The sequence below is a fragment of the Buteo buteo genome, chromosome 10 (assembly GCF_964188355.1).
Source record: "Buteo buteo chromosome 10, bButBut1.hap1.1, whole genome shotgun sequence".
NCBI lineage: Eukaryota > Metazoa > Chordata > Aves > Accipitriformes > Accipitridae > Buteo > Buteo buteo.
In genome coordinates this window covers 33,270,175-33,297,268 of record NC_134180.1, presented here as the reverse complement: position 1 = coordinate 33,297,268, position 27,094 = coordinate 33,270,175, and the positions used below count along the sequence as shown (strand labels likewise).

Below are 27,094 nucleotides of genomic sequence, written 5' to 3'. Positions count from 1 at the left end.
AGGGATCGTGAGTTACTACAGAACAGCATCTAGCCCTAGAGCTGCCTGCCCCTGGAAGTTGTACTAGATCCTGTTTCTCAGCTTTACCTGAACGTTAAAACCAAAAGTCTAACGGCAGGAATAGCTTCACTGCCCTTCTCGCGTTGGCAGGCCAGATTGCACCACTTCCCTCTCCATCACCCAGAGAGGGGCATCTATTTTTTAAGCGAATCTGTGCAATATTGTGCTTAGACAGACCATGGCCCAACTTCTGGAAACCCCACAAATAGGGACTGTGGAGCTCCCTTGGGTTCCCTGTAGCCCCCCAGCCCCGGGGAGGGAGCTGAGCTTAGCACTACTCTCCAGAAAGGCTGGCAGGACTCCCCAGCACACAGGGCTGGGGACCTGGGGGGCAGTTAGGAAACAGGATAGCACAAATGGGGGCCACAGCTGCTCTCTGAAATCCCCCCCGCAATGTGCCCACCTCCCCCCCCATGCACACCCTATGCACTGCTCCTGCACCCAGCCTGGGGCACAGGCAAGGGAGGCAGGGGCTCACTGGGCAGCTGCTTGCTCTGCCTGCCCGGCATCCCACCCATTCTCCTTTGCTTTGAACTTGAGGCCCAGCCCTTCATCTCTGCATCCTCACATGGCTGCAAGGTCACCCCAGCACCACCGACCAGAGACGGGCTGCCCAGGAAGGACTGCGCTGGGCAGAGGTGTGCACGGCATCCTTCGGTCACCCTCCCAAACCCATGGGGGCTGGGGCAGGGAGAGCTTGGGCAGCCCTTGCCCTCCCTGGGTGATGAATGAGCTGACAATAGGGTATTGATAAGGAATTAACCTTGAGCCCTTCTTGCTTCAGTGTCAATAGAGCAGGAGCCAAGTACACACGTTTGATTGGAAATCTGTGTTTGGCCTCTGCCGCCTCTGTGCCCATCGACGTGCTGGAGAGACAAGAGGCGGATGCAAACCACCCCACTGCCCCCTCCCTGGCTGGGACAACCCCCCCGGTGGGTCCCTCTTGGCTTCAGCCTGCTGCTGCTGGGGTTGACCGTGGGGCATCTGTCCCCGTGGGGCTGCAGCAGCCTCTGTGCCCCCCACCTGGCATGTGGGGGACTGGGTACCAGGGCCCCCAGTCCCCCAAAGGGCCTGTGCCCATCCTGCTCCAGCCTCCACTCCGAGCAGTTTGTTTAATTAAGTGTTTTGCCTAATGGGATTGCCTCATTTCCATAACAAACTGGCGGGCTGTCATTAGGTGGGCTCCCTCATTCATTACTGTTAATTAGATATGGATCCCCCAGAAGGCGGCGCGGGGTGATGAACGAGGCCCCTGACACACGCTATTACACATTAGCATTTTCTCAATACATCCGATACATCACGGCCCTCCGCTTCCTAAAGATATTTTAAATAAAATATTAGCAGCCTGCTGCGGGCTGGGTGGAGGGGGGGGGAGGGAGGGTTCCTGCCCCTCACCCTGGCCTCAGGCCTCCTCTGGGCTAAAACCGGACAGGAGGGTGGCTGAGATGCTCTGCTGCTCCTCACCAGCCAAAAAAGTGGCAAAAATCCATCCCTTTTCCCACCTTTGCCACCGCAGATGGAAAGAGGTCCCTGACATCTCTGCTGCACCCCCCCCAGCACCCCAGCCCCAGGGGACATAGCCATGGGGAGGGGTTTGAAAACACCTCATCGACCTGTCTGCAAAATGTTTGTAAACCAAAGAGTCGGCGCCAGCCCCACGCCGGGGGGAACCTGACCTCTACCCCCCCTGCCCCGGCAGCCTCCCAGTCCCTGTTGTCGGGGGTAACCCTATACCGCGCCGGTGGCCCCTAATGCAGGACGTATAGATCTGTTGGGGCTGGGTGCCTCCTGCCCCCAACTAATGCAGCCGATGAGACTTCATTATGGGGGTGTCCCCTGAGGTGTGCCCTTCGCCCTGCCCTCCTGGCTCTATGGGGGGGGACAGGTTGGGGAACCCCATCCGTGGTGGGGCAGAGATGCGTCATTGCAGGGGGGGATGCTGGGCAGGACCCTACGTCCAGTCCTGCCCCTGCATCTGTCCCTGCACCCCAAATAGGATCGGGGCTCCCCTTTGGGACATTACCCACATCCAGGGGCTGTGGTGTGGGCGAGGTGGGTGTGTGTGGGGGGGTGTGTGTGTGTGTGTGCATGTCTCCTCCGCTGCCTCTCGCCTGCAAAGGGAAACACAGAAAGGCGGAAAGCGCCCAAGAAGATTTATACTTGTTTAATTAATGTCAAATGTAGTTTACAAACGGGAGTGACAAGTACCTCTTTGTATAATATACACCGACACACAATCATCGACACACCGGAATATCGCTTTGTGCAACTGGGATTCTTTGGGCAAAGATAGGTAACTCCGATATTTCAATTTTTTTCCTTTTTTAAAATCATTTAAACTCATTACAGAAGAGGGGAAGCGGCGGATGCCTGTTACAAACCGGGATGCCTCTCTCCCCAGCCTTCCCCCTGCAGCCCCCCCCTTGAAAACAGGGGATGGCTTTACAATTAAAACAAAAAATGAACAAAAAATAAACCCCAAAACAAAGAACCAATGACTAGTTACATATGGTTTTACACATACGTACATAAAGAACACGGCTGGTCCACAACACCCGCCAGAAAGCCTGGCTCCCTCCCAGGGCCTATTTCCAAGGAAGGGCTGGGGTGGGGTGTCCTGCCCTCTCCCCCTTCCCAGCTGCCTCTCAAACCCACCCACTGCACCCTCTCCACATCCATCTCTGAGACCCCAGCGCCGGCACTCAGGCACCGCAACCCCGGCTGGGTGGCACTCGCAGTCCAGCCATGCCCCCCCCCCCGCCCATTTTCCCCCCTTTACAAACCCAGACCCAAGTTCTGTGCGCCTGCCCTTCCCCTGGCCGAGGGCTGCTGGCCGGAGGGTTACCCAGCAGTGACAGCCCACCGCTGTGGACCCTTTCCCTGCCCACAGCCTCCCCGGGGAAGCAGGACCCTGCCGGGGTGCCTCGGCTTTCTCTGGTCCTGGGGAGCCCTGCAGGGATGCGCCCCTGAGCAGGGGAGGCTGTAGCTCTTTGGTCTCAGAGGCCACCACACTGCTTTGAGCTTTGAGACCAGGGAAACTCTCAGTTAGGAATTGTCATCTTTTGCCAACATGCTTATAAAATACCGCTCCTTCAATTTGGTTTGGTTTTTTTTTTTTTTTGGGTGCAGTGGGATCCTTCTGAAATCACTCGGGAGATGCCGAGGACAGCAGCTCTCTCTGCAAAACAGTATCAAGCTCAGAGCAGGGAAGTGGTGATGGACCGTCACCCCGAAGGCATCCTGCCTCCCCAGCCCTTCCCTCTCTAGAAATGCCCCGGCAGCCCAGCAGCACTGGTGTCCCAGCTCCAAACCCCGCATCCACTGCTGTTTCCAGACTGTCTTAGAATGCCCCAGCCATGTTGTGCTGCCAGGTGGGATCTGCTTGGAAAGACCCTGCAGGACCGGGGGGAGATGAGCTTCCCCATCTCCCTGTCTTCTGGCTTCGGGGAGCTGGCACCCCGCGACTGCTTGGGGCAGGGCTGGGAGAAGTCAGCACACGGGGCATTGCATTCGCCTTGGGAAATGGATCAGTATCTGTTTCTTGGGTCCTAAAAATAAAAGAAAAGTCAAGAAAAAAACAGGCCGGATGGCAGCTTTGGTTAAGGCTGAGGATACGGGAGACAGGGACAGGCATGAGGGACTGTGTGGAAGAAGCTGGAGCTGCGGCAAACCTCTGGCTCCGGCTGGAAGCATCTCTGCTCACCGCAGCCTGCGGGCAAGCCCTGGGGGTGGCCGTGGGGACGAGACAGGGCTGGCTTGGCTCTCCGCCGCCCTACTGCCAAAACCTCTTTCGCAAAACGCAGGCTCCGAGCGAGCGGGAGCTGGGGGAAACTGGCGCAGGGTAGGGCTGGCTCTGCAGGGGCTTGCGCATCTCTGCCGGGCAGCGCCGGTGCCCGCTGCAGCCAGCACCGCCAGGGAACCGGCTGAGCCTCTCCGGGCAAGGCCACCAGTAGGGCCATCCCGTCCCCTGCCATCCCTCGTGCCCTGCCGTCCCTTCCCGTGCCCGCTGCTTCCCCGCCGTCCTGCCTCGGCAGCGGGCACCGGGAGCAGCTCAGGCATCCTCGGCCAGCAAACGCTGCCCGCAGGGGAGGAGAGGAAAGCCAAGCAAGGCAGGGGCAGGGGAAGGGGCTACGGCCTTGGAGGAGGCACGAGGGGGTCAGCCAGACCCTCGAGCAGGCACTGCCGGCCGGGGGAGAGGGCAGCGCTCTGGCAGGCTGCCTCCCTCCAGCTCCGCACCGTTTGCCCCTTCCCCAGCTGGGAAAGGCAAAGGGGGCTGAGCCAGATCCCCCCGCCCTGCCCGGTCCCCCGGCGAGGAGTTAAAAGCCGTGTCTTTCCGGGGATAATGATTCTATTATAAATAGCCCCATTAGCTACAACTAATGACAAAAATCCACCTCCTCTACTCCCCATAAGTTCTGTAAGTTATGGGCAATGCTACAGCCATTACTAAAAGCTGTTAACTTCATATCTGAATGAGGAAATATACACCACAGAACATTAAACCATTTATATTATATATATGTATATATATACTTTTTTTAAACTAATGACTTTAATGCCAAAACTTTGCTGAACCAAGAAAAATATGGGTTTAATGTTCTCTGCTCATTTTTTTTTCTTCTTTAAAAAAAATACAACCCAAAAAAAAAGGGAAACTTATTAGTATGTAATGTTTGAGTCTATCCCATTTATACACAACATTGTAAACATATATAATCTATATTACATGTGCTTCATTTCTGCCTGGGTGTGTTTTTTTTTTCTTTAAACCTTTCTTTCTCACTACAACACCACAAAAAACCAAAACAGAACCAAACCAAAAACCAAACCAAAACAAATAAAAACAAAACAAAAAAACTGAACAAAGAACACAAGTTACAGGTTATTTAACATCTTTCTGTCAAGGGTCCCTTCCCCAGTCTCCTGGGGGCAGAGTGGTCAACAACACAGTCCAAAGGAGGGCTCACAAGCCATCCGCGATGCAAAGCCAGCTCCAGGGAATGGGTGGATGGGGAATACTGGTTTTAAAAAAGGGGGCTTCACAACAAAGGGTTTGGTTTTGCCCGCTGCAGATGCCGAAGGAGGTCCCAACATGTGGGACCCGGGAGTCAAGGCTCCCCACTGCTCCTGTATCCTCAAGTCCATGTCTGGAGTCTCTGGTTTGTTTTTTCTTTAAATTTTAAAACGTCTTTTTTTTGTTGCTGTCGTTCTTCTCCCCCTTGGTGTGATGAGCTGAGCCGAGTAGCTGGGTCCCTCCCGCTGGGTCCTTCATAAGTAGATGCGCCGAAGGTCTCCAGGAGACGTGATGGTGTTACACTGGGGACAGAGCTTCTTGGCACCCTGCAACCGGCAGACGAGATGAACAGTGTGAGAGCGCGAAGGAGGACAGCCCGCATGACCCTGCCGTTGGCCTGGGATCTCAGGGGGAGCAGCACAGGAGCAGGGGCAGCAAGGCCACCCTCCTCCCCCTCCAAGCAGGGCCATGTTCTCCCAACAGCAGGCAGAACCTGCGAGAAGGGGGAGCCCCGATGCCTTTCTTGCCTGCCCTGCAAATCCCTCGTGCCACTCCAGCCACTGGCATGAGGCAGCTGGGCAGGCAGGAGCTCTGCAGGAGGCTGAAACCCAGAGCCAAGGTGTGTCACCAAACACAGCAGCTCCAGGGAGAGAAGTCTCTGCAGGCGCATCATCCAGAGCCCCCTGTCCTGCTGCGCTGTCACCGCTGTCTGCCAGGCAGATCTGCTCCTTTCTGCTTCCCTTGCTCACCTCCAGCCCTCAATGAGCCAGTTCACGTCACTGAGCAGGCAGAAAACCAACCCAGCTGGAAGAAGTGCAGTTTTCAGCTGGGATGACTGAACTGGTTCATGGTGGGGTTGGACCATCCCTTTCAGGGCAGCACAGCTGGGGACTGCCTTGGCCATCCTGCAAAAGCCCCAGAGCTGCTGGCATAAAGGAACCCCCCGTCCTGTCCCCTTGCAGAGATGCTGCGGAGACGAGTCTGTTCTGCCAAGGTGAGCTGAAACCAGCAAACTGTGATGTGAGCTGGGGTGAGGTAATGGGCGGCCGACATGAACACTACGTGAAATAAAACAAAGGCTGATGTGCCATCTGTCACCAAGCCTGACAGCAAGAGGGTGTTAATAAGCCTCAGAATCGGGGTCAACCTAAGCCGGTCATCATTAGATTGGCAGATGTGACAGAGAGTTGATGGGAAAAATGACAGAAAGATGGCTCTGCTGTGAGGCAGCCTCCTGTCTACAGCACCAGCAGCACAGGAAATTGGGATGTCCTGGCTTTCAACACCGACCACAACCTCAATACGACCTCCCGCCGCACAGAACTGAGCACAGGCTCTGTCTGAGCACCCTGAGTTTTGCTCACCATGGTCAGACAGGCCCTTCCAGCAGCTAACACCCCGCGCTCGGTGTGACAAGCGAGCTGACAGGCACGCAACATGCCATGTGAGAGCCTGCTGGCTTACACGGGGCTTGCTGGCAAAACTGAAGCCATTTGGTTCAGTGATGCTGCTGCTCTCCCTTAGCAGGGCTTGTTTCAGTACCTGCAGCAGTAAGCGTGGCAGCTTGCAGGACATGGACTGAGTGGCAGGGCAGGACCATGACCTGTCACACTGCTTCGGTACTGCTACCTGCATTTGGGTACATCCCTAGCAGAGGAGGCGGCACTGCTGCTTACAAAAGGCAAGCATTCTTAGAAAAGGTCCTCTCTGCTCTGTGACAACACCTGCAGAGACAGGACAGGCGCTTTCTCCCCCAGAAGCTCCTTGGACTAAGGAGAACCTGGAGGAGAGAGCCCCAGGTACAGAAAATTTACACGGGTGCAAGTAATTGACAAGGATGCAGCTCCAAAGAGGCACAAGTCATGTTTGCTCTGCAGTATTCAGTACTACTGAAAAGGCCAGGCAGAATAGCTTCGAACCAGCCCCCCTCCCTGCTCCCAGTGCACATTATTCCTTGCAGACATGGACTTCACACGGTCACTGTTCCCCAAGCTTTGGACTTCTGAGCAATCAGGCTCCCGTTGGATACCCTTTGCTGCTAGCGGCTGAGCTGCTGCCCCGACACACGTGGGAACCATGGGCACTTGCACCTGAGATGTAAACCAGCCACACACAAAGTCCTGTTGAACTAGAGTTGAATGAAACGCATAATGGACACCTAAGACACCTTGGACATCACTCTCAGGGTGAGTGACAGACTGGCAGTGGGACAGACCACTGGTGGTCTGGATGGTGCACCTAGCTCTGGTGCTGATGCCCGTGGGCCCATCCTTCTAGCTGTCTGGGACCTATCTTATTCCCTCTCTAACTACTGTGTCTGTTTAGATTTTCAGTGTTCTGCAACAGGAACCATCTCATTGTGCCTGTGCAACGCATCGGGCAGCCCCATGCACCCATCTTCACACAGTGGACTTGGCATGCTGGATTCCGGGAAGAGCAAGCACAAACCACAGCTGGAACAAAAGGCTTAAAACCCTGATGAAACTGAAGACTGCCTGCACTGGACTTTAACAGAGCCTGTTTATGTAACATGCCCCTTTGCTTGTGCTCAAGACCAGAGCTTTGAATCTCCATCATTAGAAAAGGGCAAGCTCTAACCCTGCATGTTCCAGTAAAAACTTCTTGCAGCAGCTACAACAGGTAGGAGACAAAAATCTAAAGAACTGCCCCCTCTGCCACCTTTAAAGCCACTGTGGGCCAGGCTACATAGCAGCACTGCCAAGGAGGGGCTCACTAATCTGGATGCAAATGCCACAAAACAGGCTGTTTTAACTGAGTCCCTGCTCAGGCCTGCATTGCCGTGCAGCTCCCTGGTACCCAGAGGTGCCTGTTGCATCTGGCTGGCCTCTTGGCATTGTCTTTGTAGCTGGAGGGTCCCAGGGAAGTGGCATGGAGGTGCTGAGGAATTAATTCACAGCATGTTGTCAAAGGGGCAGCAGTTGGCAGCTGCCCTTTTGAGCTTTCCTGCGTGCTCTGACAAGCAGAAGTAAGTATGCATGGGGACTTCACGGCATTCCAGATATGACTACTGCACACATCTGTGTCCATGCTCTCCTTCCCAAGAAGGACACAGCTTATTGGCAAGTGACAAAAAAGCATCCAACTGAGTACCTGGAGTTTCTAACTCCCTGGACAATGCGCCAGGGAGAGGTACCTTCTGCAAAACCAGTCTCCTGACCCATCAAATGCCTCAGTCTGCATTCAGTCTGGGGCGAAGGATGAAGGAAAGTGCTTGCTGCCACCTAAAACCATGCCCCCTTTTCTTCAGCGCTCTTGTGCAATGCTGAAAAGCACTTCAGCAGTTACCAGCTCTGCTGAAGTGGGAGACGTTTGGCTGTACATGGGTGGGGAGGAACACTGAACCCCTTGAGTTCATTTTTGCTAAAAGCAAACCTCAGCTGCTGCCATCCACTGTCTTGCATCTTGTACTCTGTTCTAGGATTTGGAGGTGGACTGAGACAGCTGCAGGCAGATGTGCGTGACCCTTAGCGAGGGCAACCTCGCTAACAGAGACTAGATAGCTCAATGTGGGAAATTTCGGAAGGACAGATTCCTGGAAAGCCATCCTGCCAGGTCTCTCCAAAGCCTGCGCAGGTGCTCACTACAAGCACAAGTCCTCCACACTCAGCCCACAGGATGGCAGAACAAGCCTGATTAAACCGACTGCAGCTTTACTCCTCTCTTCTGTGGTAAAGCAAAGTCAGGTATGCAATTCCTTTACACTACAGGGAAATGGAAGATGGGTGGATTTATCCTGGCAGACCCTGGGATCTCTGTCCCAGAGATTTGCTTTCTGCACCACATGCTGATGGCTTTAGGGGGATCCACGCTCCCCACCTAAGGCTGAGAGCTGCACATAGGCAGCCAGGGCCAAGTTTTCAACCACACCAGAAGGCAGAACCCAACCACATGTCGCTTGACCCATTTTCTGAAAAAGTTACATGACCTGATTGCAGATTCATTTAGGGCAGTGGTGGATGTTGCTTCACCTGCACGCAGGGAGGGCAGCTCATCTTGAGCTCTGAAGCCTGGGCTCACTGGAGGGAACGACAGCATCCTAGAGACCTTCAGCAGCCTGCCCTGAGTGCTGTGCAGGCTGACTCCACGTGGCACGCCGGGCCCAGGTCTCTGGGTCTCCCTAGTACTTATGCTTGGTATTAAACAGTTCAAGCAAAAATAATGACTTTGGACCCTTGGGGAAGCCTTTTTCTTTTTTTCTTTCTTTTTTTTTTTTAAACTATCATCCTCTGCACACATCAGCATGTGTGTTAAATTCAGAACTAAGTCCTGATTTTTCTTTTTAGATTGAAATTGCTTAGAACCTTGTTCCTTACATCTGACTTTTCGATGTAGGTGTACAACATTTATTGGCACTAGCATTTAAGCTCTCCTCTCTTGTAGAGAGGCACACAAGCTTGTACACACACACATGCTGGCACAGGCACAATGAAAAAGCATTTGCTCCCCCACTGCTCACCTGCCAGCTGGGGTTACTAAACTTTTCCCTTGAAATAAAAATGCTGTGGAATAATAAGTCCCACCTGTCGGCCATTTCTTTCTTTCTTTTTTTTCCAGGTCCTTCTGCTCCTTTCATCATAGCTTCATGGAAAAGCCTTGATGTGTTATAGCTGCGTGTGCTAGAGTAAAGGCCACCTCAGCTTTTCCATTATAAACCCCAGTTTTGAGGGGTTTATAAAACTCTGCTGCAAGAAGTTTGCTCCAGGGCTGTTACAAAGCAAAGAAAAGGGGCTGGAACCAGGATGGAGTTTATTTTTTCTCCTCCTTTCTTAATTAAAATTTGGCAAGTGATTGATCCACAATACAGGCTAATCACTTGGGGTAGTAGTTTGAAAAATACATTAACGAGAGCTGAGATGTTGAGAAGTCGTTAGGGCTCGCATGGTGCCAGGAAGGATTGGAGTATTTTGTCTTAAAGTTGCCTCTTAAAAAAAAAATGGTGTGACGTCTGCTATAAATTGGCTAAAGCAAGAAAACTCAAAAGGAAGGATTTAGGCACTTCCTGCTGTCCTGTGGGTCTAAAAATGGGCAATTTCCAAGCCGAATATGCTACCAGGCACAGAGAATAAAGAGACACACACACACACAGCAACTTTGTCTACACAGTGCCACTCTCAAACCTGGGCTCAAAGCTTGCCTGTTTTATAGGAAGGAAAACCAAAGTAGAGAGATGACAGAAGGGACCCAAACCGAGAGCCAGCTTCTGCCAGGAGAGGAATCGAACTCCAAGATCCAATTCTCAACCAAGGCGACAGCCCCCTTTCCCACTCATGCCTCCATATGAAGTGGTAGCTTCTTCTCTGCAAATGCTAACTCCCAGAGAAGCAGCTGTTCACCACTGCCATTGTGGGGTACCTCCAGTTGTCAGGCAATGCGGTTAAAGCAATCAGGAGAGCAACCTTTTTCACAGAGCCTCCTCAAAGGGTGGAGCTCACCTCCACAGGTTTTTTGGAGGCCAAAACTGAAATATATTAATAAATAACTTGGACAACCTCATGGCAGATAGGAACATCATGAAGGATCAAGCGCAGCATCCTCCATGCAGCTGTTGACTCAGGTGGTCCCTATGTTGCTGGAAGCACTAAGGAATCACCCAGAAGGATTGCTCTGTATCTGCACTGTTTCTTACAAAAATACTCCAGCCCGCATGGGATATATGGTATTATAGCCTAGAAAAAGCGACAAGGCTAAGAACGTAGTAGTGTAATCTACCAAAGATATAAATGTGTCAACTGCAGAGCATACACATCTATTGATGGATCCCCTGGAAGCATACTCTGTGATGAAGAAGGCTTTTTAGAAGTGATTTTGTCCTGCTCTTGCAGTTGTCATTTTCAAATAAGCCCAAGACAGTCAAGCACAAGCCTGGGGTCAGCAAATACACATAGGAAATGCTGGATCTGGCTGTACAGGTGATGGGGGAAACTCAGCAAACTGCACCTGCTCAAATAAAGCTGCCCTCTTTCAGCCCCTGCATGCCTGCACCCACCAACAGCTCCATCGCTGTCAAACAACAGCCTAACTTAGCTTTTAACTGCATTTACTTTGTAAGGAAGGATACCAGGGTTCGGGAGATCACAGAACTACAGCTCAGAGGGATGTCAAGAACTCACCAACCCATTCCCCTGGCAAGATCACCTCAACCTGAATTACTGCTGACGGACACCCATCAAACCTGTTCTCACAAACCTCCAAAGATGGAGGCTCCAAACCTCCCCAGTAAAGCACTGCAGCAGATTGCCAATCTCTACTGTCAGAGCACTCTTCACAGGAGAAGGAAAATATGAATCTCGCCCACTAGTAGCCGTAGGGTCCCTCTCAGTTAATGGCGAAGGACAGAGAAGGGGCAGACAAACCTCTTCCAGAGGGAGATTCATCCCCCATCACCCTGTGACTCAGGGCTGCAGTCCTACAACCGGTTGAGGACGGACACGCGCCGTGAGGGTCACGTCGATCTTCAGGGAAATGAACCCCACCTCCCACTGCCCAGGCTAAGCCTCCCTCCTGCAACACCATTTCCTCTCCTGTCTTTGAAGAACCTGCACGTGTTTTCAGGGGTTTCCAAAAGGGATCACAGGGAAGTTACTCCAGGCTTGTGTCCCAGTTTCTGCGTAACTCGAACTGTGTAACAACTAGCTCTCTGCACGCCGGATGGATGAATGAAAAATGTCACTGTGTTGAGTGTCCCAGACAGCCAGCAAGTAGGGAGTAGCAAGCTCATTGGTGTGGTTTGACACAGCAATACAAAACCAGTAGACAAACCCAGCTGACAAAACAGCTAATACGATTTCCTGGGAGCCCAGGCACAATCACATGGCGTCAAGGAACAAGTTTGTGTATCTCTCTCCCTTGTCTCCATTCCTGTTGTGCCTACTACCAGACAGCTGCGCACACCGTATGCAGCGTACAGCACACCTTTAGTCTGTGGCCCCTGGACTGCAGCCCTCAGGCAGACTGGTTCTGCTCACAGAGCAAGTGGAAGGAGAGAAAACCACTCAACTCATCATGTCCTGATGCTGGGTGAAGGGACGGTTCCTCCCTTTGTCCATGGCCATCCTGAGGACCATCTAACCAAGCAGGTTCTACTGGCACTGAGGTGCTGGCTAACTCAGTGAGCACTACGATCTCAGTTCTTGTAAACCATCTCCAGCGTCCTTTTCTGTGACCCCAGCCTTTCCTTCACGTTAATCCAACACAGCAACAGAGATAGAGGTGGAGTCTGCTCTGGTGAATGTTTCATCCCCAGAACTTGGAGCCAGTTTGATGCACTGAGCTCCAGTACAACAGTACCTAAGCTAGAGAGCCCAGCAACCATTTGTAGAGTTGGTGGTTAAAAACATCTTCCTCTCTCCCTTAGCAATATAACAGTTATAATTTGGAATTGGACATCAAGAGCCAGAAGTCCCAAAATTGTATTTTCAGAAAGCCTAAGTGCTTTAAAGATCCAATCCTCATCAGTGCCCTAGACACCACCAAAGTCAGAGGATACCAGAGATGCTCAGATCACTGTAGCATCGTATCCCAGAAAATGTTTAAACCTTAAACCTTTTAAAAAACACTTCACCTCCTCTGGTCCATAGACTGATGTGAGCATCAAATTTCACCCTGTCTTCAATACCCTGCAGAGGTTTAGAAGTGCTCCCAGGCACTGTGAGCGTTCAGTTCCAGGGCCTTGTTCAATACACGGTCCTCCCTCTCTCTCTCAGACACATTCACGCTCTAATTTAATATTAGATCTCGGCTGGGCATATAAACCACAGGCGCACAGGAGAAAGGGGACTTTTCACCAGCAGGGATGGCAGATCTCCAGAATGTTCAAAAGGGGCCGGAAGCCCGACACAACCCACCAGCCCCAACTCCTATTAACTCCAACAAATTGTTTATTGCACAACAGAAGAAAAATGTTGCCCCTCTCCCCCAGCCAAGTCTTTCCATGTGTGCTGCACGCGCAGGCTCCCTCCTCCCGGCCCCGCTGGGGAGCCAGCTTTATACCCAGGGAAAGGTAACAGCAGCGATTATTACACACACTATCCCACAGCTCCTCGCTTGTTAAAAAAAACAAGAGTCTCTTTTGTGCCCGAAATAAAAGGAGATACCTTAATTAGAACAATGCAGGTTGGTGAGCATTAAACACTGAGCCCAGCTGCTGTATGCCATTAAATTCATAAAAAAGGAGGGGGGAAGGAGGGTAGTCTTAACGAGATTACACACATTGACTTTGATCAAGACACAAAAGCACCAAGGCGTTCCAGGGTTTTTATTGCTGTCTTCGGGCTACATTTTAATGGTTACATTAGAAACATGCGAACACAGGCTGGGAGATTTTTTTTGAGACGGGAGAGGGAGTGCAAGCATGCCTTGTGAAACGGCCTGGCTTAATAAATTGGGGGCTGCAGGGAGAGGCTAGGACTGGGGAACACATGAGTAGCCACTTATTAATTGCTTCCCCTGTGCAAGTGCCAAGTCCTAACATGATGTCTTGCTGGACTATTCCCATCCCACCTGCCTGGTCGGCAGAAGAGCCATGTGCAGACAGCACACCGCCAGCTCCATCCCCACCTTCCTCACAGAATTCTAGGGGGGAGATGGCTCCCCCTCTGCAAGGGTAAATGCTAACCCCTGAGCACCGGGAGTGGGGTTTCCCCATTCTCACAAGCAGCTGTGACTGCTGTATATGAAACAAAGGGGCCTGGCTGAAGTTGAACTAAGTTGCTGCTGAGCCTAAGAACAGGCTGAAATCAGTGCCACAGATTTAGAAGATGACTTGAGGCTGCTGGGAATATGAGAGGACAAAGACTTCAGAGTAAAGAAAATGAAAAAGAAATTAGCGTTTTATCCTCTGCTTGTAGCACTGCTGAAGGACAAGATTACTCTTCACTTAGCAAGGGTGGCAGAGCACACATTCATCCAAACACCTCACAGCTATGTACCCACATATGTGTCTTTTATAACATGCTGCTAAAATGTTTACAAAAGCTTGTATAATCTAAATAGTGACAGGGTGTAGCTGAAGAGCTATAAAATACAGCCTAAGGGATAGCCAAGTTATTGAGTTGCTATTAGTACTCAAGCCCACAGGCGCTTCACTGTCCTGGTAACTTTTCTTGGACAAGACTTTTAAAAGGCAGGATTTAAAGGAGCACCATCAGCTTAATCATAATTCCAAGCACACAACGTGTTCTATAAAGTAGATTTTGTAATGCCTTACAGGAACAGTTTTTAGGAGTGGCATTCCCTTACATTTTTTGCAACCCAACACTGTATCATCTTGCTAACAGGAGAACTAGAAAGAACAACTGACTATTTTCCACTCCCCAACCTGAGCAAAATGAAAGCTTAAAAATCAGCTGCACAGAGGACATTAAAGGCTGATTATAAAGCCCACAGTTTTAACACAGGAAAGGAAAACACTTTATTTAATAACGGCTTAAATTTTAACCTGATGTCCTTTAATACATGTATAAATTACTACTGCACTGGGTCACCTATTCAATGTTCAAGACGGTCCCCAATCTTCCAAACAGAATGGCATACGCTTGAAAACTGCACAGTGCTATTTCAAATAATCTGAAAAATATAGATTCATATTCATAAAAGCTCCCTTCCATATCCTCTATCCTAAAGATGATTCCCTTTGCTTCAGAGGAATATTAGGTTTCTCAGAAGCTACCCATTCCATGAAATCTCAGTGGATTTGGCCTCCATTCTCACAGCTTTACCTCTCTGCATGGATGCCCCACAGGAAATTACTGTAAGGCAAGTTGTCCCCAGCACAGAGCTGTTACATGAGCAATGGCTGTCCCCACGGCAGCAGAGGAGCAAGCAAGGGGCAGGACTGCACTTGACTGCACAGGTCATGATGACTCAAATGAAACTCACTCAAGTCAAAGCTAGAGTGAGGTCTTAAACAGCAAGGCTTGGGAAGTCTGCATGCACAGCACTCAGATTGTTTAAAATAAAGCAAAAAGCACCTTTCCCTGTGGTGATTTATAAAATAAAGAATCCCAGAAGAGCGGAAAAGGCCTGTAAGTCAACAAGAAAGAAGCCAAGAGCCTCACCAGAGTCCGCAGCCAGCATTCTTCACAGTGCACATGCCAGCACTGAATGGAAGTCAGGGGCATTGTATAGGAGTCCTGAGGAGAAGAAGGAAACAGGTTATTTCCACAGCAGGGATCTACTGATTCTTTGCTCCCAACCCCATCACCACACCTTTCTTTGTGGATAACGTTGCCTTGTATTTTGTATTTTAAAAAACATAAGCTTGTGTAATAGGTAAGTTTGTGTTTTTGTAATGTTTGTGTAGTGGAGGCAGAAAGTCTCCCACAGTCCATTTTTCTAGCTTCCCAGAACTCCTGTTGGAAGCCTATAATCCACTCAAGTGGTGACCTGGCTCAGCACAGTTATCACAAGACCATCTGAAGTTGCTGTGGCCACCTGCCATTATTCTCATCAGAAAGGTCACCAGATCATACAAAAACCAGTGACAGGGTAAGATTAACCCTCATCACAACTCTTAGCTCTGCAGGAACAGCTTAACTACGTCCCAAGAATACTGCAGCTATTTCAGCAGACATGCCTTCTCTTGAGTATTTTCTATCGTTGCTAATACACCTCTGGAAATCAGCAGCAAGCTGTCGTCCCTTCTGTGGGATGAGAGACGGGGACTGCACTCCTTACCTACAAGTCATGAACTGGGATAGAAAGCACCATGCACCAAGCTGAAGTTGCAGAGGGAGCCCTCTGCCAAGCAGAATTTTCTCCTGCTATCAGCAGAATAAAAATCTAACAGGAGATGCAAAGCTTTGCAGGCTCAGACCATCAGAGGGAGCTGCTGCCCTTCTTTAAGAAGGCCAGAGCCTCACCACAGAGCAAGCAGGACATTGACAACTTTTAAATGCTCAGGCAACATTCCTGTTCCCAAATCATATGGTGGGTCTCAGATCACAGATTCTGCTCTCTCCTGTGTATGTAAATCTGCACCTGCAGGAAGAGGACGCTGGTATCTGGGAGTTTTCTATAGGAAGGCTGAAAGTCTTCCGAAGTTGGGGCTTTCTTGGCCCTGATACAGATGGACAGCCACAAATACCAGTGGAACAATGTAATGCATACAGAAATTTCAATTGCTAAAAAGACCTAGCACCTTCATTTGGAAGGCTAATTGGTGTATAGGGACAAAGATGAGTTACCCCACTCCACCCGAAAAAGGAGAAAAGCTTCTCCTCTCCTCGGCAAAGATACCAAGACATTTCTGATTCATTACCAGAAGTGGAGTGCTACTCACCATGCAAATGAGACATTTATAGCGGTCCCCACGGGAAAGCTGCCTTTCTAACTCACGGACACGAGCCTTTAACGCTTCAAATGTTGTCACTGCAGAGTCTTCTGTAATTCTGCAACAGATGATGGAGAGTGAGCATCACTGAGCACCCAAGATTGTTAAGAGTTTGGGGGAGAAAGGATCCCACAACAGGTACCGCATAGCAAATGGCAACATTCGAACTAATACATCCAACTTGGGGTGAAGAAGAATTCCTGAAAAGCCCAGTGTGAATTCTTTGATGTATCCTATTAAACACTTTCAAACACATCATGACAGAACACAATGGGGCTGGGGTTGCCAGCTTCACACAAAGCAAGTTTCTGCAAGACACGGGCATTTAAAGAACAGATTTTTTTTTTTGTTTTTTGTCTCTTTTCTTGTCTCCCTTGAGAGATTCCTTGGGACCAAATGCTTTGGACAAAGTTCTGTATGTTGCTCTCAAGCTAGTGAGATAACTTTCTGTGGGCAATAAGAGCTGCTCTTCCCCTTAGAGAATAGAGGTCTTTGCTGGCCATCAACTTTGTGAAACACAAAATCGGCTCATTACACAAGATCAACACAATGGTTTTACATTAAAGAAACCCCTAGCCTTTTGCATTCTAATACTGAAAAAAAGGAGAAACCAAAGCAACAGAGACTGTGCCAACAGGGTGGCTATAAAAGCAGCTTTACAATCTCTGCTTTCCCATTTCCTAGGGTCATTTTTGATGGGCAGCATTATCTCTTTTGTCACAGAGGCGCTGTGCTGAGGGCAGGCAAGTGTATTTTCATGGTTCTGCAAGGCTGGTGAAAAGAGCAACTTCCCAACCTAAAAGCAAGGGCAGACAGCAATGCTTAGCAAATGAGATGCAGGGAGCATTACAGACAAGGATGTGTCACTCCAGCATGCTGCAAAATCTGATTTCTACACAGTGCAGAAATAGAGAGGGGCCCTCAAGCATTCCGCAGAAAAGGTTTAGAGTATTGCATTGACATTAAGGCTTTCACTCTTGCAAAAAAACAAACCAAACCAGCAATTTTCACGTATGTCGGTGAATTTCAGGCCTGTCCAAGCAGACTCCAGCTCAGAAGAACCTGAAGAGTACCTCGCCACTAGAAGCTGCATCAATCACAACATAACCCACAGTGGCACCTACCTGTTCTACCTTTTTAGAAGATGATTCATCAACAGGTGGCTAAAACACAGGTCTAGCGGAATTACTACAACCAATAAAGTGAGCTGCAATCTCAGCACTCCCGCTGCACACACACATTTGCTCCTTTGTTCATTAGTCACTTGTCACTGGCACGCAGGGAGGGACCTGAGGTATCTCACATGAGGTGATTCTGCTGGCTTTTCCCAAGGCCCCGGAAACAGAGCTAGCTGAAAAATTCTTGAGTGATTTTTCTAATTATGACACTTCAGAAGAAACGGGAGCTGCAGGAGTGCATATGGTTAAGTACCAGTGTTATAAAGCTCCTCCAACTTCACTCCTACCTTTGTACAGATCAGACACTCTCTGCATGAGCTAACTGAGGAGAGATCTTCATCAGAAGGAGATTCATTGCAAATGACAGTTGCTAGGAAATGCTAACAATTTTAAAACTGCAAAAAAGGCAAAGAAATACACATGTCCCATGATAGCCTAGTGGATGAGGACCGCTGGGGGACAGGGACACTGTGGATTCAAGTCTTGGTATCAATAAATAATCTTTGGAGCAAAATGAAAGAGCTTCAGTAGGAGACGGTGCTCCCCACTGTGAAACACCCACTTGCTCCTACTCATTGTTATAAATTATTATCACATCCCAGCTTGGGTTCTCACCCTCAAGGAAGTTGTTAGTGTTTTCAAAGAAAGTCTAGAAAGGTGTTAGTTTTGTCCAAGGAAGAAACAGAATTATTTATTTATAGCTTGAAGCTTATTGTCGAATGAAAAAATTGTTTCCCTTCCAATCTGGTCCACCAACAAACTGATGCTGGATGAAGGCTGCAGTTGAATTTGACTTTCTGGGATCCATTTCTCATTCCTGCATGCATTAAGGGTACTGGTGGTATAAAGGCAGCAAGCGTGGCTCCTGCCCAAAGGAGGTGGTAAGCAGAACCTCAACCCTTGCTAAATTCTCCTATTACTATCTTTGGAGCTATCTGTCCTCCTCTGAAGGGCAGACAACTCAGCAAGGAAAGGGAAAAGTTGATTCCTTGAGCAGATCCAAGCAAAGGCCAATTCATCCGCAGTCCCAGCCCAATAACAGTCAACTCTTGAAAAGGAAAAATTTGCCGCTGCAACAACTAGAGAAGATAGAAAATGGCTTGTTTATAGAAGTCTAAATGGCTGACCCCCATCGGCCAATTTCGGAAAGTCTCTGAGATAATCGCACCTGTCCAGTAATAAACGAATGAATCAGAAAAGGAGGCTGAATAGAGGTATAAGCAATAATGCTCAGAGGCTGCCTGATACAATGGCCAATCAATAGGAGGGCTGTAGATCAGGGTGCTAGTTAGCTGGAAAATTACCGCACCGCTGCGTGCGTCACGCTGTAGGGATCCTGGACAATCAATGTGGGAGGTATTGATTTAGTTATTATCACTTCATACACTCCAGACATTGTTAAATATACATTTATTAACAAGACTGGGGTGCATTGGTAAGAGAGGGAGCTTTAGCCACTGCAGCATCTCCCAGCGCTGATCAAAGCTCAGCCGTGGCAGACTTTAAACTCCATGTTCTCCATGCCAAGCGTGCTCTCAGGACAAATCCTGATGCACAGCATAGTGCTGAAGATGCAGCTCCTATCTCCCAAGACAGAGGTTTTGGCCACAAGTGAGTATCTTGCACTTGAGATTTCAGGAAAGCCTCTTGGAGCAGCAGCAACCAGGGACGTGGCGGCCAAGGGTCAACCCAAAGTGAGCGATAATTGCATGGTTGCTTCCGAAAAGCCAGAGGAAATGAGGTCAAGGGAAATAGGGAGAACATTAGTAAATAAAGGAAACTGGAACTACCTCCAGGGATGGAATAAAGACAAGAGTCACTTCCCATGTGTCTGGCTCCTGTGGTAGCCAGCACACTTGGGACACATGCCATTCCATTTAGTGACATTTTACCGTCAACCTGCTGCTTGTATCCTAAAGATAAGCATCGCTTAGGAGCAACTCTTCCTGCAGCAGCAATCTTGGGAACTCCCTCAGGCTTCCCTCTTGCGTGCACACCTCGTGTGCGCTTGTCCGGACACAGCTGGGAGCTGCTTGGGCAGTATTTTTACAGGGTAATGCTGGGGTGGAGCGAGGGTCAGAAAGCCAAGCTCCATGGACAGGGTAAGGCTGTGTACAAGCTACCCTGCCAAGGGAGGCAGAGGGAATTACAGGAAACAAGGAATTGGCTTCCACAGCCCTGCTCTCCCCGCTTTGCCTTGACCTCATGCTGGATGTAAGAGGACTCTTTTAACAATTTTGCGCCTCAGCGCTCTGATTTGACGTGTTTGGATAACGTCATTTATCAGTCTCCAGAGAGATCTGCTGAGCACAACTGCTGCCGAGAGCAATACCTCAAGCCCCAGCACTGGTGCTTCTCCAGCAGGTGCGAGCAGCCTCGCCGATACCTGAACTGCCCTCCGTGGCTGAGGACGTAGCAAGAGGGCACATCCACGCTCTACTCACTGCGGACCTACATCAACACGAACAGGGAAGCCTGAGCAAGAACGTTTACACAAGAGCAAAAACACGAAGGGAGGGCTCCTCGCTTGGTCCTGCACTTCTCTCTGGACTGCGTGGTTAACTGTTCAACAACTTGGCAGTCACAGTTGAGGATGCTGGGTACCAGGTAGCAAGTCTATGAAACCGGGCAGACAGCATATAATAGTTTTCAGTCTTTGTGCTCAATACACGTTTTTCTACTGTTCATAGCGTTTTCCCCTGAGCACTGAAAATAAGAACAAACTTTCTTCCTCTGAGCAAATCCTTGCTTTGTTCAGGTAAAAGGCCAGAAGAGGAAAAAGGACCTATCTGTAGCTTTGAGCTGTTACTCAGCAATCACCTCCTGGGAAATCTCCCCTGGGAATCAGCTGCCCCTCTCTTTGCAAAAAAACTTTAACCCCAACACTGGTTATTTGTTAAACATTAGCATGCATGTGATCTTTGTTTCTCCAAATTAAATCGAGCAATTCCTACCCGCTGTCCCAGTGGGCAATCACAAGCAATTCCGTTAATTAAATTATCTCTGATTCTGCAGCTCTGGAATCTCTCAATTGACTAAGTCTGTGCTTTATCATCAACAAAATACTGGACCAAAAAGGAAACAAAAAAATGCTGATGTCAAAGTGATTGGCTTCAGTTAACCCTTCCCAGCTGGATATTAAAGGCTGCTCAAGAAACTGTTGGACTGGAACGAGACCAAGACCAAGTGCCTCGTACCAGAGATACCAGTAGCAGCTGTTCACTTGTGTTTCATTTCCAGTATATGGAAAAAAACAAAACACCATACCATCACTGCATCCAGCATCCTGCCTATTTGAGAGCCACAGAAAGATGCAAACTGTTAGCTGCTGAAGAAGCAGAAAACCACCTCAAAAATCAGTAAGCCCCTGCGAATACCCCATCCTCCCCTTACCCAGATCTCACTTGATGTACCCTGCTGCTGAGGAGTCTCCATAAACCATTCCCCTTTGGTTTATTTCAACTGGATATAAATTTTCCTTTCTTCATAAATGGCCACACTGTACACAGCATTCCATAAATTTTTACAATTCCACTGTTTGTATGTACCTTGTAAAAAACGCTTAGCACTGATTAAATGCACCACCAATAAAATTTCATGGGCTACTTTTCACACTTGATATTCTGACCTTCTTCTCTCTTCCTCATACATTTATTTTTGTTTTTGTATGCCTGTAAACACAGAGTGGCAGAGGGGAAAATGTACAGTACCACTGACAAACCTGAGAGTGATGTCTTTATTTTTAAACAAAGCCTTTATCTTCCCTTGTCTGAGGTGGAGAACCTGATCCCAGCAGAACATACATGCCACTTCCCTGCATCAGGGGCAGAGGTCAGGTCACTAGCAGCTTACATATCATAAATATTAGAAACAGACTGGTCGATGCTTTGAAGGCAGAGTCAAGCTAAAGTAAGATTCCAGGAGCAGAGAAATTGCTCCTGGCCATATCTAACCATGGCCACAGATGACAATTATCATAACCACTACTATGCTGCAAAAGAGAAAGCCTACTGCAGTCCTTGCTTTGTGGGGCACAAATCTTTAAGACTTGATAAAAAGATCCAAAAATGACCCCAACATCAGTGCACAATCATTTAATTGCAAGCCTTCTCTCATAGCCAATTTACGTTTGGGTGAGAGGGCAACTTTTTCAGAGAAGAGATCATGTTTTATTAGCCTGTAACATGCTGTCCATAGCTGCTGTGACACTGGTAGCACTGCAGAACGGCAGAGCACAACGATGCTGTCTTGGCTCCCGCTCCTAAGTTGTCCTCAACACAACTCCCTCGCTATCTGAGTTTCAAACACTAACTAAAAACAACCTTAAGTTTTCTGGGACAAGAACTGCTTCTGTTTTCAACCTGGTGAAAGAATCTGCCCCCTCTTTCAATTTAGCAAGCATCACCTGCAGCAAGTGCTATAGCTAACAATATGGGGAGTTTAGTTTGGCAGATGTGGGTGAGCGCTACTGAAGTCAGTGGGAGATATACAGACACAAAGGCCTTTTGCACTTACTGGCGGGCAAGAACATAACATGAAGCTGAAAAAAAAATGGTTTTTACTAACAAGCAAAACACTTAAACTGATAAGTAAGTTTTTAAAAAGGAAAGTCACAGGTGGCTTTAAAAGAAAACAGACACAGCTCAAGCATTTTCAGTACGTTAAGTCTCCGAAAAAAGTCCAGTGTCAGGCAGTGGTGGCAGATTGACTGTGAATCACCCCAGAACATGCAGGCTACTGGACTGGCATGACACACTGAGATTTTATTTCACTAGATGAGCTGGCTACAGCAGAAGGGGCCAGATCCCTAGCAGTACAAAACTGCCCAGCAAAGCTGTTTGCAGTAGAGCCGTGTCAAATCACACCAAGTGAAGTTTAGAACCTTGATCTGTGAGAGTGCCTGTGCTAAAAGCAAATCTTTTGGCAAGACATCAACGTTTTAGTAGCTGGCTTCCCCTTTATTTAGCTAAAAATCTCATTTATTGGGTTTATTTGTTTTTAGACTAACCTCCTTTAAAAAGGCTGACTTATAATCCTGTAAAACGTTGTCACATGTATTGAGGAAATTGGCAAGGATGCTAATTTATTGTCCTCTAGGAAAAAAAAAAAAGCCCTCTTTCCTTGATTAATGTATGTTTTTGTATTGTAAGATATTAAAGAATGTTGCTTCACCTGTAATTATAGAGAATAGTTTATTTTGGCAAAGTGCCCTGGCTTCTGGTTGCCAAGTTATGAATAATGCAATGTTCCCCATTCTAATTTCCGTGTTCTAAGTTGTGAATTTGGAGCGGGGTGCATGCAAGGGCACACACACACGATGCCGAGGCGCTCTCAGTCACGAGCGCCTCTATTTTATACTTGCTTGCACAACTTGTTAATACTGGCATCTGCTTGCCAAATTCAGAGTTTGCTTCTGACTAATTTCATCTTGATGCAAACCAAAAATGTTGTCTCTTTTTCCCCACAGAGGAATTATTTCTCTTACACTTGCATGCACCGTCGCAATACCACTGAGGGGAGCTTACCACTGCAAGAAGGCGTTTTAAGCTGCATTTAGTAGGGACTTGGGTAAAGATTCCCCGAAGAATTTAATGACAGAAGAATTCATTATGCTTTCATATCTCCTCCGCCTCTATAACACAGAACCCAACAATGTCTTTACAGAAGCGGGAAGTAAATTCAGGCGCTGGCTCTTTCTCTCTCTCTTTTTTTTGGCCCGTGTTTCGCTGGGACACATGTGCCCAGCCCCAATCAAAACAGAGACAGATGGCACCGCTGATCATTCAGAATAGAAGGAGCCTCGGAGTCAGCATGTTTAGATGCATTTGTAGGGCTATGCAGTATCTGCTGGCCACTGGGACTGATTTAAAAAGGCGGCTAGTGAAAGTCTGAGCTTGCGCCAAAATTTTAAATGTGCCATTTGAGCAATTATGGTTCGACATGAAAGCTGGGAGAAAGAATGCATGGGTCATTCTGATTTCGATTTAGAGACTATGTCCCCTGTTCCAAAGAGAAAATAAATGCAATCCCATCGCTTTACTGGAGCAGCTTTGGCGATAAAGGGAAAAGCCATGCTATGGAAAAGTATTTTGCTGCAGCAAGGTTTTGTTGAGGCAGCACAAGCCGAGTTAGAAAATGATTCTCTAAACAAAGTTCCTAAACAGAAACATTCACACATCTAATGTGTTAATATCTCAGTACATTTCTCAAATGTATCCTTCATCCTGGTGACCCTAATTGTATTCCTAACAGATCTCTGAAGGTACATCATGGTCTCTTATCTTAATACAAGCCAGGGCCACAAAAGGCAGGCAGTGGAAATGGAAAATGCAGCTCCTCTCCCTGCTGAGGCACACAGGTTAGAGGTTCCAGCCTACTGAAACTTGCCTCCATCCACAAGCAAACATGTTTGGATTATGACCAAGCTCCACATATAGCTAGGCAGGTACATTTTTCTACCGGAAGACTTATGGCAGCTGTAACCTGTCATCTTACTGTGGTCTGGACGTGGTCTGGGATTATTGGTAGCTTTGGTTGGACGATCAGGGCACAAAATTATAAAATATCCCTGAAGTGAAAGAGGAATAGCAAATTCCTAGGGTTGAAAGGTGTTCAGAAGCTCGGACATGCAGCCGAGTCTTGCGGCCAGGCTCTGTGCACAATGAAATGCCTTCTACTGCCATGGCCTGCATCCAAATGGCCAAAATAAACAGGAAATATCTATGCTACTACAGCAGCACTTGGATTCATCTGCAGCCTTTTAAGGGCTTTACCGTGCAGGTGATATGCTTTCCAGAACTTCCATTCATGACCGCTGATTGGAGGTACACAAGGGCAACGCGATAACACATCCTCCAGACAGCTTCCTACAACTGCTGCTGCCGCCCTAGAACTTTTACGCTGTTGCTGTTTCCTTTACGGGGAAAGAAAGGATCAGAATTAGCATCATTTAAGGTAATCATGCCTTCAAAAAGAAACATGAGGCTATTAAAGGAGGCTATGGCACATTAGTATCGCATAACCAATTGTGGTCTCAGAGCTGGAAGAGGAAACCAGCAATGCAGAGGAAGGACAGGTCATGAGCCGGCTATCTGAGGGAAAAGCAGGAACGCTTATGCAACTGAATGGGAAAGAGCAGCTTTTTGCGGACAGAAACTGTCAAAAAGGAAGAAAGACGAAGTGAATGGAGAAATAGGATGAAGTGTCCGCAGTGGTGGGGGGCAAGTAAGGTTAGGACAAGTACCGACACTGAAGTGAGGGCAAAAAATCAACATGGATATTAAACTACGTTAGTTACATTATTTGCTATTGACACTGCTTCTGTAAAGGCAGTACTAGGTTCTGTGTTACAGAGGCAGAAGAGATCTGAAAGCACAATGAATTCTTCTGTCATTAAATTCTTTGGGAAATCTTTACCAAGCTCCAAATAAATGCGGCTTAGAACTCCTTGCAGCAGTAAGCTCCCCTCAGTGGTATTGCAACTGTACACGCAAGCGTAAGAAAACTAATTACAGACTCTACAGTTGTCCCAGACGTGGTTTAGTGAGAAGTAATACAAACTGGTGGGGTTTTTGGTACTATTTCATATTTATACTTACTAACTATAATCTAAGAAATGCATAAACTACCAAGCGCCGTAATTACAATCATCCTGTTGTCATACAGCAGCTGGCACAGCATAAACACTTACTGAGTCCTGCCACAATAGTCAGTAAGTGCCAAAGAAAGCAGTAGCCCTATTAATGCCAGCATGCAGACAGCCTGTGCAGCCAGGGCTGCCCTTCAACAGATGCATGAGAGCGACAGCAAACTGGCAGCGGATGGGACACAACATGATCCTTTTTCTGCTCTTCAAAGGAACATTTCCATCCAAACAGGGAATGAAGCCTATGTAAAAATAATTGTTACTTTTCTCTTGAGAGCATCTGGGCACTGTACAAATATTTCCTAAAAAAAAAAATAATAAATCAGTCCCTGCCTCTTAATTCTTGCAGTGTAGGTAGGGGATGTGAATAAACAGTCACATCCTCAAAATATTTTCAGAAGAAACACGGCAGCATCTACAGTGCTCCATCAGAGACATCGTTAAACACAACAGGCTAATTTTAGGGACGAACCCTCTCTCTGACAAGCTGCTCACACATCTAAGGACAGAATTCTTCTGCTAGAAGGCAGCTGTTTGTGTTTTATAAGCTAAAGTTTCTCTTACCTATGGAATAACTCCAATATTTCACAGGGAATCATCATCCATCTAACTGAAGTACCCTCTAACGGACCATCAGCCTCATATCCCCTTTGAAATAGCACAGCTGAGCACTTGCTGGGCCACGATTTATTTTTTACCTTCTAAGACATCTTGCTAACTCTATAGCTCAATAGTGACAGTCGAATTTCACACTGCGATAGCCCCCCATCGATTTTTCACTCCCAGGAAGCAACTCCACAAATTAAAGTTAACAGCATTTCTGAAACTAAGAAAAAAAAGAAAAGAAAAAAAGAAAAGAAGGGGCAGGCAAAGAGACACCAATGGCAAGATGCCTAAACCGTGCCCCCAGCATAGGAATAAAATTCCTTCCTGGGGTTTTCACCAGTTAACAGACAGGGATGCTACTGCCCCTGAAGCTGGCATCCACCTTGGGTTTGCAGATGCTTCAGCTCTAAAACATCACAGGTTCAACAGACTATAAGAGTCCCTCCCTGTATGAAGATGTCAAAATCTACGGAAAACTGCCCCAAGGTATGAGAATTAGACCAAACCTTTGGCCACAGCTGCACTAAACAGAGATACCACCTTCCCCCAGGTCTGAGCTTGTACAGTCAGCCTGCCTTGCTGAGCTTCATTAACCACTAGCCTGTGATGAACCACAACACTGATACAATTTCAGTTGGCGCAGTGGTAATAATGTTTGAGACCATCACTGGGACACGCAACTTCTACTGAACAGTTAAGAGGGAGTAGAATAAAGAAACGCAGCCCAGCACTCTGCTCTTCACCATCACAACATAGAGGATGAAGGAATGCCAAAGTCCCACTTCGTAAAGAAATGGAACATCTACCTATGCACCCTTTCAACACTTGTATACACTACAAGAACATATTACACGCTACTGAATTACTGAAAGGAAGGACTAAAACCTAATAAAGATAAAAATCTGGACATGAGCCAGCACAGCCCAGTAGTGCTTTCTCAGCCTGGCTTTGACAATCCCACACTTCAGTTCAGCTTCCTGGATCCTGTCAAGTTTACATGGGCCGATCTAGGACTTGAGCCACTAGCAGCATCATGCTCTCTCTTAGCAGAGCACAAAGGGTTATTTCATTTATGACTCAAGTTAATTTTTTAATTCTATCTTTGCTAGACAACATTCTTGTCTGCCATCAAAGCCTATTAATGGTGTGACACTATGGAGAAGGGCTGGGGAGTGCTTATCCTCTGGTGTGAATTCACAACAGCTTCTGTTTCCCTCTGACACACCAGCTTAAGCGTG

At 48.0% G+C, this 27,094-nt stretch overlaps 1 protein-coding gene across 4 annotated transcripts in view; it reads right to left on the bottom strand.

The window, feature by feature from the left end:
* Positions 1 to 3,164: 3,164 nt before the first annotated feature.
* Positions 3,165 to 27,094, bottom strand: part of RNF220 (ring finger protein 220) — a 237,223-nt gene continuing 213,293 nt past the window's right edge. For all 4 annotated transcript variants that reach the window (XM_075039294.1, XM_075039296.1, XM_075039293.1 and 1 more), the window contains 3 exons: positions 16,377 to 16,485; positions 15,154 to 15,228; positions 3,165 to 5,403 (listed from right to left, as the gene is read on the bottom strand). In XM_075039294.1, the coding sequence (XP_074895395.1) occupies positions 5,332 to 5,403; positions 15,154 to 15,228; positions 16,377 to 16,485 (256 nt within the window). In that variant the 3' untranslated portion in view covers positions 3,165 to 5,331. The remainder of the gene's footprint in view (positions 5,404 to 15,153; positions 15,229 to 16,376; positions 16,486 to 27,094) is intronic.